At 44.7% G+C, this 11,570-nt stretch overlaps 1 protein-coding gene across 1 annotated transcript in view; it reads left to right on the top strand.

The window, feature by feature from the left end:
- The first annotated feature begins 320 nt into the window (after positions 1 to 320).
- LOC122720080 (microtubule-associated protein futsch-like) overlaps positions 321 to 11,570 on the top strand; it is a 33,432-nt gene continuing 22,182 nt past the window's right edge. Inside the window, exons 1-2 of the mRNA XM_043946536.1 lie at positions 321 to 718; positions 6,382 to 6,719. Coding sequence (XP_043802471.1) covers positions 6,483 to 6,719 — 237 coding nt within the window. The 5' untranslated portion in view covers positions 321 to 718; positions 6,382 to 6,482. The remainder of the gene's footprint in view (positions 719 to 6,381; positions 6,720 to 11,570) is intronic.

Here is an 11,570-nt window from a genome sequence, read left to right as displayed (position 1 = left end):
AAAGGATAGACGAGATTTATGGAAATGGGAGAGTGCAAAAGAGTGAAATAGCAAGAATGAGTGAGTAAGGGATTGAGAGTGTGAGAAGAGCGGGAGAGAGATAGAGCGAAAGGAAGAAGAAAGAAAGAAAGGAAGAAAGAAAGGAAGGAAGGAAGAAAGAAAGAAAGAAAGAAAGAAAGAAAGAAAGAAAGAAAGGAAAGAGATTGAACGCCCGCGGTTGAGAATGAGAGAGAAGTAGAGAGTGTGTGCGTGTGTATGTGAGAGAGAGAAAGAGAGAGAAAACGAGAGGGCAATACGTTGGTGACAGAAAGACGGTCGAACGGACAGACGGACGCCACTTCCCCTCCGCTTCTCTCGCCAGTCGGTCGCGCGTTACCGAGCCAAGTGGATGAGTTCGCGAACGCGCTCCCGCTAAAAGCTGCCTGTGCTTGGCCGTAGGCGAATTTGGTGTTTCGTTTCTTCTTTCTTCTACCGAGCAAATATTCTCGCGTGTCTCTGCCATCGTTGTCGCTTCATCACTCGTACTCTTGTGTCTGTCTAGACGCCACGCATCGTGCTACACGCCCGCTACCGTCACTGCCGCTGCCGCCGCCACCGCGCCACCTTCTTTCGGAATAATATATCCAGTGTGTATTTTGTGTGGAGCAGCGACGAGAGACACTCCTCTACAGGGAAATTTTACCTCGTCGTGCCATTTACGACGCCCTCAACTATCGAGGTAAGTACCCGAATCATTTCTCGATTCCGCCGTTTTCTCGTTCGGTTATTCGCCGGTTGTGCGCGCCTCTTACTTATCTCGTCTTCGTATTTACGTGTCTTCGCAGCGCCGGTCTTTGATTCGTTGCACCGTCCACTTTTGTTGCTTTTTTTCTTTTTCCTTTATAGATTCATGTCTACGTGCTTATTATGTTCGCGCGTTTGTTCGAATCGGCTATTTTTTTTTCCTATTTTCGTGTCAAAAAGTCGCGTGGCGGAAATCGTTCGCGTCGAATGAGATTTCGAGTGTATACCCCCGCGCCATTTTGAAAATGGGCAGCATCAATCGATATAGCCGAGTACACCGTACGGACCCGGCTTTCGATTCCAATCGTTCGAAACGAAAGTTTCGCTTCGAGTTCTCGTTGAATCCACGTGTAACGACGTGTATTTCTTCGTCGAAGAAAACTATCTCGATGATCGGGATGTGCGTGCGTTCGGTGATCTGTACGAAAAGTCACGGTCATATTTGCAATCGTACAATCGTTAGAAGCAGCGGCCGGTTACGCCATCTTGATTTCTTCTCCCACTACCTAGCCGGTATTAACCCCCGAACGATCGACCATACGCACGATTTCAAGACAACCAGTGACCTTTCCTTCTGGCTACGACCCACCGGTATCTCGCAATCGGTCAGACCTCGTGGTATTCCTCGTTTTTCTTCATCCGTTACATGCAAAAACTTTTTAATCTCCGTATTGAGAATATTGCAATGGGAAGGAATCGTAGAGAAGAAATTTTAGTTTTCTCTCGAAAAGCAGTCGTTCCTCACAGAAATCGACGGAACGAGATAAATCGCAGGCTTTGTCCGTTCTCGCAGAGATACAGCATTTACTGTTACCATGGCAAAAAAAGAAAGGAGAGGGATATAGAAAGGAGATACGTTCTTGACGAGAAGCCGGGTACCTTAAACAGAGGCGACGTGTCTGTTTCTCTCTCTCTCTCTCTCTCTCTCTCTCTCTCTCTCTCTCTCTCTCTCTNCTCTCTCTCTCTCTCTCTCTTCCTTTCTTCTCCCTTCTCTTCGCCGATTTTGCATAGCAGGCCTCTACCTGCCATGCATTTAAAACGCAGTCAAGGCTTCCACGGAAGCGATTGTTGTCGGTTGGGGAATGGCAGCCGATGGAGAAAGGTATACGAGAAAATGTTGTCGATCCGACTAGTAGGCCAGTTCGTCTATGCACGTTAACCTGTTGTTTCCCTTCGAACTTTTTCCTCTTCTGCGATTTTCGCGTATTTATCTGCGTGGAGATAGTCTGTAGGTTCGCGCAGATTTCCTCTCCGTCATGTGTCGGACAGTGTTCGGTCGTGGAACGCAGGTGCGTTGGCATATACTGGTAAATGTTCGCGATTTGCCGCTCCTCTCTGACTCGGATTGCGTCGTGTCGACTTTTTCCCTTCTTGCATCGCAATCGACGGCCAACCAGTTTCAGCAGTGGCGAGTCCACGCCATCCACGCGATAACGGGTCGTTAACTTGCCCACATCTGCCTTTCTCTCGTTTACAAGAACGAAGAAAAGAGCTGTTCCGACTGCTTAGGCAGACGTGCTTTTGAAACGGCTCGCGACTCGACCGGTTTTTCGCCAAAAACTCTCTCTCTCCCTTTTTCTCTCTCTCTCTCTCTCTCTCTCTCCTCCCTCCCCTTATTTTCGCGTCCTTTTCCTTTGTTTTTCACCCTCTCTTCCGAAAAGATCGGTCAATGGTTCAAAACGTCGAAAACCCCTCCCATTCCAGATTCTTTTACGTTGCCCACCTCCTCTCCTCCTTTCATCTGTTTATACGAGTGTTTTTCGACTCGGGTTCCAGGGAGTTTGACCAGGGAGTTGGCGGGCAAAATCCGCTCGGTGTTTACACAAGCGAAGGGCGAACACGCGGTGCGCGCGACTCGACCAAAAATAGACGCACATATTACTCCGGATATAGGTGTATTTTTAAGCCCACTTGATCCCTGCCTTCGTATCCTGTGTCCTGCCCTGCCCCACCTTTCCTTTCCTACCCGCCCTCCCTCCCTCGCCCAAGCTTTCTTCTCTGCCCTTTACTACGACAACGTTTTCATCGGTTCCGTACGCACGCACGTGCGCCGTGCCGGATCCGTTCACGCATGCGGGACACGCGCCTGAATACGGGCCGGCGACGTTCGCTTCATTCTCTCCAGCCACGCTCGTAATTCTCGTAATTTCGAGAACCGAGCGGACCGAGCAGATGTCCTTTTTTTCCAGCCTCGATTATTCGCCATTGGTATCCCCGCGTCACGAGTATCACGCGTGTTAATCCTGTGAAAATAATGGACGATCGATCGGTGTACATAAGTAGTAGGTGTACAAAGCCTCTTTCGAGCCCGTTACCTCGTGAGAATCGAGCACGGAATAGAGGGTGCTCTCGTACGCATACCGTGCCGCGATGCAACCAGGGAAAAGTATTTTTCTTTCTCCTTCTCTCTTTTTCTTTCCTCTTTCCTCGTTCGATACGAAGTAGGATACAGTTTAACCGCTAATGATTCAACCTATCCAACACGGCTGGATGCGCGTGTGCTTATTCGCTTAGTCGATCCAGTGTCACGTTCGGCCGTGTTCTTACGTCGTATTCGTAGAACTCGTTCGTAACGTGCAAACTTTCGATCCCATGTCCTTGATTCGATACGACGTTAACGCATTAATCCCGATTGTCGTTGTACGTAATATATTCGCGTTTCCGAATCTAGCTCGGCTTTTAACGCCAATTTTATCTTCCGAATCTAGCTCGGCTTTTAACGCCAATTTTATCTTCAACGATTCGTGAAAGTGCGTTCGATCGGTGATTAACCGTTAAACGTTCGTGATACGGACGACGTTCTCTGAGTCATCGAGCAAATACGTTGAAAATTTGGTGTTATCTTTTCTCGAGAATTCACCGTATTTTTCAGCGTTTAATCTCGAGCTGCTTCGAGCGTCGTTTTAAATAATCTCATTGCCCGATCTCAACCGGAAAATCGCATAATCGTCGCACGCGTATGTGTGTGCATGTGTGTGTGTATATATATATATATATATATATATATATTATATCGCGTTATATTATATCGCTGGAATTTAGTTTCTCATACATACGTCAGTGGTGATCTTGACGTGACATCGTCGTTCAAGCCTTAATAGTCTTCGACGGCAGTGACCTCTGAATGCCCTTATTAATCCATTGAGCGGATCCGCAGAAAGAAATCTCGGTACGTGTTTTATTTGTTGTTCGTTTGAATAGATAATTAGTCGACCGGTTGAAGGCAAAGTCGTCGTTATTCCGTCCGTTTCTCGATCATTGTGACGCGATTCTTCTCGAACGAAATTTACGATAAGGAAAAAACGAGGAAGATAGAAAAGATGCGATTTCGTTCCAAAATAAGCAAACTGGATTCGATTGTCACGGATCAGATATTTACTCACCAGTATCATTTGGCTTAACTTTGCTCTCGAACGGGACAAGAGGTTCGAGATAGCGGCAAATCGTAAAGCGGTGAGTCAAGCAGCAACGTTATTCTTCGATAAAGAATGGAATGTGACATGCTCTCCCATTTTGTCGCCAAGCGATTCCGAACGTAGCGCGTAAAGATTTACGACTTCTATAGTATTCAATAGTTCAGTTTTCTATAGTTTTCGCCAGTAAAGAGATGCTTCGAATCAAGAAGAACGTACGTGTACATAAAAAGTTCGAAAAAAAAAAAAAAAAAAAAAGATTTCGCGTAAAGCAAAGAAATTCTTTTACTTTTGATTCGTGGAAAAAATTCGTAGAAAATAATAAATGGATTTAACGACGTTCCTCTCCGTACCGTTGAATTGAAATACGGGTAAGAGAAGACGAATACGAGCGGTAATTTCTTCGCAGCGATCGAACGAGACGGAGTCGCTCGTTGCTTCTTATCTCTCGTTGCAGTTCGTGGCCGTCGATATACTAAATATAGGAGCGTCAGCGAGAGATAAATCGTAGGTAGGAGAAGTGAGTTACGAGAGGAAAGGAAAGCTATTTTTCCTGTGGGATGATGATTCCACACTTCCCACGAACTGTACCACGTAGCTCAACACACGTGTTCTCGCCTCGATCTTCGCCCGTATTAAATCTATTTTTTATCCGTATCCTCATAAGTGCACGTGTTCCCTACGCTCGACAGAGACGAAACATGAATATTTGTCCAATTTTTTCCTATCAATACACTGTATCCTTTCGACTGAAAATATTTTATAAGAAAAATATTGTTATTGTCGTCCGATGGGCCTGAATTTTTCTCTCGAACGAAACTCGTCAATTTCGCCCGTAACGTATCGTATATAGCCACCCGGTATATAAAAGACGATAGCTTGTAACGCATTAGCGCAAGCGTGGTAGAGCGGTAGAGCGCGAGTGGAAAGTGCAATGCACCGCGAATAGGCTGGCCAGAGACAAATGCTATTATTCAGTGACAAAGCGATGCGCGCGCGTCGTGTCGTGTTGTTGTTATTGTTGTTGTTACCTTAGCCTTTGAAAAAAACCTCGAAATATCGTTTATCGATTGATAATCGACTCTTTCGTTTCGACGAAATTTTTAAAATTTTTGGACGAAAACGATCCGTTCGCCGCACTTCGATACTCGGTAAGTTTTCGATCGTCGGGAAGAGATTCGATTTCGCCATACATCTCGACGAAAAGAAAAATCTCTCTGCGAAAAATCTCGAAATTTGGCAGAAGAAAAGAAGAAGTACACGCTATACGCGCCGCGTTTACACTAGTCTGTGAGGAGAGATATCTCGGGTATTTTTCATCTTGATAGAAGGGAGCCAGATGCGTTACGCATCGTGGGTACGAAGAGGGCAGCGGTGCGTAGCCACGCCACGTGCTCTTTAGGTGGTGCATCTAGGTGGTGCGCTAATACATCCGATCTGGTGTTGTTCGACTTTGCCTCGCCGTACCAGTTTTTTTGCGGTTCTCGCTCGAATACAACGGATCGCTTCCTCTCCTCCGCCGTGAAAGAAACGTCGGATCGACCTCGAAACCGTTAACCGACTTTTTAACCATTTATTTTCTACGACGATAATTAGAGAAGGAGAGAGAAAGAAAGAGAGAGAGAGAGAGCTTCTTTATACCCGTTTTTTCGACATTTTTCTTTCTAACGCGAATCGAATACAAATGGTAGCAAAAAATAGGGAGCAAATTGCAATTCGTCCTCTAGTGTATATTTCTCTCTAGAGCCTCGATGCACGATTCCTTGGAGAATTCCTTTATCGCGAAACGTGTCCCGTTGGTTATTCCAAGCCTCCTATCTCTGTTTTTCTTTGTCTTTCGCGCGGCGAGTTCATATATTATTCATTATCATCGGCGCGCTTCGCGATTTCTTTCTTTCACGATCCGTGCGTCCCGTGTACGGGAGCGAAAAAGCTTCTCCGCGCCTGCGCGTAACCGTCGATCTTCGTACGCGAGACGTCTGTCCTCTGGCGCTGTACTAGCCAGGGAGGGCGCACCTGTACGCGATTATCTTTCTCCTTCGATGAAAAATAGAGACGGAAAATAAATGATGCGTCCCTTCGAACCTTACTTTTTTCTTACCTTACAATAAAGAAAGGCAAGAAACGTTGGATCGTTCGCAATCTCTCGCAGCTCCATCCTCACTTTCGCCGCTTTTGATTGCAGGTCAGTTTTATTGGACGCACGACACCTGATTACAGCATCCGGAGAGCGCGAGCGAGAGGGACAGGCGAGCAGAAGGGGCTAGAGAGGCAAAAAGAGGAAAGATGGGAGCGAGACAGAGCAGAAGGTCCGTGGATATAACAACGACTCCGAAGAAGGAGGGGTTGCCCGCCGACGGTGGTGTCGGGGATGCTGCCGCACCTGGCGATGGCAAGCTGGAGAGGATCGAGGAGACCGACACCAAGCCTACTACCAATGGTATAGCGCCGCACACGGACGTTCCCGAGGATAAGGACAAAGATAAAGACGATGCCACGGAAAAAGAGAAAGACAAAGAGCAGGTATGTTTCTTCTTCTTCTCCTCCTCCTCCTCCTCCTCCTTTTTTTCTACGCTCTAACAAATTCTCTATTCTCGATATCTTTCTGTATCTCGATGACAAGTTTTCTCGAAATTTATCAAACTAAAATTGAATCGATGAATTATCGATCGATTCACGAGTACTATTTTTTTTTTTCTTTTCTCTCTTTTTCCTTGGAACGTAATCTATAGCTCGATTATTAAATCTGATCGATTTACGACCACGAGGATTTTTCGTACGTATATCGGTATTTTCAACGTCGATTCCGAGGAGAATTAAATCGGAGATTTAAAAAACTCTAGGTGCTGTCAACGACAGACGGGCAACGATGATGGCTTCTCTCTCTCTCTCTCTCTCTCTCTCTCTCTCTCTCTCTCTCTCTCTCTCTCTCTCCCCTCCTCGTACCATCGAAAGTTTCAACTGTCGCTCTCGTCGAATCGCATAAGCGTGTCACTGTATATCGAAATGCTCCAAGCTAGACGAAACTTGATATTTCCTCGATTGAGCAACCCCGACAGCTGTCATGCGCTAGATACGGTAACGAGCACGTTGGAACAGAGATGGAACGAGCGCGAAGATCGCTCCTCTTTCTTCCATTTTTTTTTCCGTCCCCCCTTCGAAGCATTGGGAACAATTGAGGAAAAGAAGTTCTGGTTATCGGCTATTTTTTTTTTTTTTTTCACACCTCTCAACGATCATCATCTCTCTGATAATTCGTTTGGTCGAGAATAATAGTCGGGACGTTATTATCGATCGCGAGCGCATTTCTAGACCGAGCGAGTTACGCGATAAAATCGTTGCGAGAAAGGCGTGCATTCAATTTCCTGGAAAAGTGTATTTTTACACGCGGAGAACGCCCATTGTGCCACTTAACGAAAGCAGGATAGCGATCTTTCCAGAGGTGTGTAACGGTTCGCCTAGATCCACTCGACTCGAGGCACAAGTAAATTGGAACGATTTTATTCGACGCGAGAACGAAAGTGTTCTCTCCCTTCGTACGTTGATTTCGCGTGGAAATCTTTCGATACATATATATATATATATATATAGGACTCGATATATCAATTTCTCGATCTCGCTTTCACGCGCGAACCCCAAAGAAACCGCGCGCGTTCATTCTCCGTAAATCGTGTTATCGATCCCGCAACATCGATCGAGGCAACCTTCGGTTTACCGCCGAGATATTACGCAGTTGGATCGATTCGTAGAAACTAAGTTGAATTTTTGTAGAAGAAAGAGAGAGAGAGAGAGAGAGAGAGAGAGAGAGAGAGAGAGAGAGAGAGAGAATACCGTTTCGCGTCGCGAACTGTAACTGTAATCGTAAACGTAAATACATATTACCTGCTCCGCATACCTAACTCCCCAATTACGCGTGGACATTTGCAAAATCTTCTCTCGCGATATCTGTTCGCGAAATCTCGTAGAAATCTTGGATCGGGAGGGAGAGAGAGGGAGAGAGAGAGACAGGTGCAACGTTGCAGCCGGGCCGTCGAACACCTGCCTCTTTTACGTTTATGATATTCCATCGGTGTTTTGCTTTATCCATCGGAGTTATCCAGCAGGATTCGCCCTCCTCTTCTCTTTCGATCGGAATTTTTTTTTTTATCGGGTGGGGAGAGAGTTCGCAAAAGTGTACGTAACGCCGAGTTACCGAGTGACCTGAATTCCACGCCGATAGCGCGTTTTATTCGGCCGGATAGGCCGGCGGATCGCCGAGGAACACGCGATGTTTTAAACGCGCCCGGCTTATGTAGCGCAAAAGCATCTCGAGAAAAGCGCTTTCTGCGTGAATCATCGTGCTCCCCCTACCGACTCGGTTTATTAATTAATACGAGACGCGACTCATCTGTTTGTCTCTGCTAATTAAAACTGCGTGCCATTCGAATTCCATCGAATCTTTTCTGGACGAGCTGTGTGCATGCGTGCATGCGTACCGACGATACAGTCCGTTCCCCCTCCTTCGATATTTCTCGCTCGCGCGTGCGCACAACTTTTTCACCAGTTCCTCTCGCGATTAGAGAAAAAGGATCTTCGCCAATTTCGAGATTAAACGCGAGCAAAATTGGGCATTAATCCATTGAAAAAAATAATCGGTTAAAAAATTTCGAACAAAGTTACTTTAAATAATTATTTATTAAAATGCTCGAATAATATTTATTCGTAGATATTATAATCGATCCTCTTTTCATATAATATCTTGGCCGTTTAATGCTATAGTTATTTGCCATTATCCAAGTAAGTTTTATTCGCAAGTTCAACTATTAAATTTTTCCTATCATCGAACGCGAGAAGCCATATAATTATACTCGATCGTCAAAAATTCTCGTTTCTTCCCGAATCGTCGTATATAATACATCGTAATATATAATAACGTGACGCGGTTAAATGAGATTTCGCCGAAAACAAGCGGGAGATTTCGCTTAGCTAGGCTAGTGGATGATTCAGCCACGTGGAATTCGTCGCAGAAAAACTGCACCTGCATCGAGCCCCGTCCTTCGCGATGTCCTCGAACCGGCCATTTCTTCGTATGCCGATACCGTTCGATCGACAAACGCGAATTTTTGCATGGAGCCAGCGCGTGTAAGGTCTACCTCGCCTCGTACGTACATATACACCTTTCAATATATTAACTCGTGCATAAATCATTCGGATACATTCTTTTATTTATAACGCGATCCTATGCATCTTTCGATGAATATTCAATCCTTGCTTGCTCGTTGCGCGCTACATAAAAATACCAACGTTCTAATTTTTGATTAAAATGCGTTTCTCCTTTTTTTCGTCCGTCGTTTCGGAGGAAAAAATTTTCAAAAGCTCGGTAAACCGCGGTAAGGCCGAGGTATCGCCGGGATTTTTGCCTCTTCGTTTCTGCTGCCACGTAGCCTACCCGGCCATCTTCCCTTTCCTTTCCTTTCTCCACGGTATCAGCCGCGATCCCGCGAGGATATATCCAACGCGTGCGTCCTCCTGCACGGCCGGCAACAATAAAAATAACCGGATATTTACATAATAGAAAAATGCATGGAAGGTTCTGTTTCCTCATTCGAAACGTATCATCAACAGTCGAAGTTACGAATAAAAAGTTACTTCGCGATAATTTATCGTTTGAAGCAATAATAATAATAAATAATAAAATATAAAACAATATATAAATATATAAATATATTTTTCATTTAAAACAATATAATAATAAATAATAAAATAAATAATAAATATAAATAATAATAATACCAAACTATACGAAAAGCGGATCAATTTATAAATATATTATTCGCTCATTTTAATAAATAATCACACGAAGCAACTTATTATTCGAAATTTTCAACTAACTTATTTAACGCGCCCAACTCTGCGTATCGTATTTTCCTTCGATTTTCTAATAATCGCCTATGCCTCGATCTCGATTATATCGATTTCGATGGATGACAAGAATACTATCGCGTACCCTTCTTCGATTATCAATCTCGAGCGTACGAGTTAACTCGTTTATTAGTAGCACATGAAACGTATAAACGGTCAAGTGGAATTGTTCCGGAGGATTTGCATCGATAATAAAGTCGGCTAGTGTTTACGGTATCGCAGCACGGCAAAGACGAGACCCGGCCTTCGACGAACAACGCGGCAAACAATGCCCGGTTCGCCGTATTCCGTTCGATTGGAATCGTGATCGGGAACGTTGAAAATAACGTGTGTGTGTGTGTGTGTATATATATATATATATATACACACATATATATACATATATCTCGTTCTCCATTCGATCGAAATTTACGTCGCCAAGCTCGCTTCTATTGTTATTTCGTTTATCCGATTTTTAACTCGGGGAAAGATCGAAAGATCGAAACAGAAGGCAGTACACGTTACGAGTCGTATTTGTTGTAATCGTGTACGCGTATAATTGGCCGTACGGAGAACCACTGAGATCCTTCTTCGTAATCCGAGATTTTCGCGGTTTCGTCCCGTATTATACGTCCTAACCGCAACTGTCTCACTCACAGAGATAAATCTCGCGGCCGCCAGAGCGCGCCTCCGTCGATCCACCCCGATCAACCTCCGATTTTTCTCCTCTCCGTTTTAGCCATCTCGAGGTAGCTAACAGCGAGCCAGCGAGCGAGCGAGATAGATAGATAGATAGATAGATAGATAGATAGATAGATAGAGAGAGAGAGAGAGAGAGAGAGAGAGAGAGAAGGTTACTTCGAAGAACAAAGACGAGGCTAGGATTGATAACCGACCTGCGATATTCGTACGATGCTTTCCCGGATCGAATGAGGATGCCTAGTTGAATAAAAGTTTCTTCAAGAATTGTAAAAAAAAAAAAAATAAAAAGGTTAGGTGGAAGGTCGAAAAAAGGCCGCGATGTATGATTGAACGCGATGCTATACGGTGTATATATATATATATATAAATATAATATATTTATGACACGAAAGAGAGAGAGAGAGGGAGGGAGTGAGAGAGAGATAGATTATTCGTCGATGGGTGGGAAAAAAATGGAATCGCGTGGCACGCGGTGATGGTGATGCAATCGTTCGGCCGCGGTTCGCACAACCGTGACAAATGACGAAATTCCACGGAGCTCGCTAATTTTTATGGATCTACTTCCAACTCGTATTTTATTCCGGCTTTGTTCTCCGTCCAACCGTTAAAAAGAGTAATTTGCGCGAATATCGCGTTGCACCTATAAAACAAAAAAATGTATTCGATCACGTACACGTTGCGCGATTGTTAAATTTATGTAGCGTAAAATCAAGGAGAGGTGCGTATATTCGAAACGAACGAGATAACCCAATCTTCCAACCGATTGCTCGATTTTTCGATCCCCTTCGCGTT

The sequence above is a fragment of the Apis laboriosa genome, unplaced genomic scaffold, assembly GCF_014066325.1.
Source record: "Apis laboriosa isolate Shangri-la unplaced genomic scaffold, ASM1406632v1 scaffold9_cov152, whole genome shotgun sequence".
NCBI lineage: Eukaryota > Metazoa > Arthropoda > Insecta > Hymenoptera > Apidae > Apis > Apis laboriosa.
This window is presented reverse-complemented; position numbering and strand designations above follow the sequence as displayed.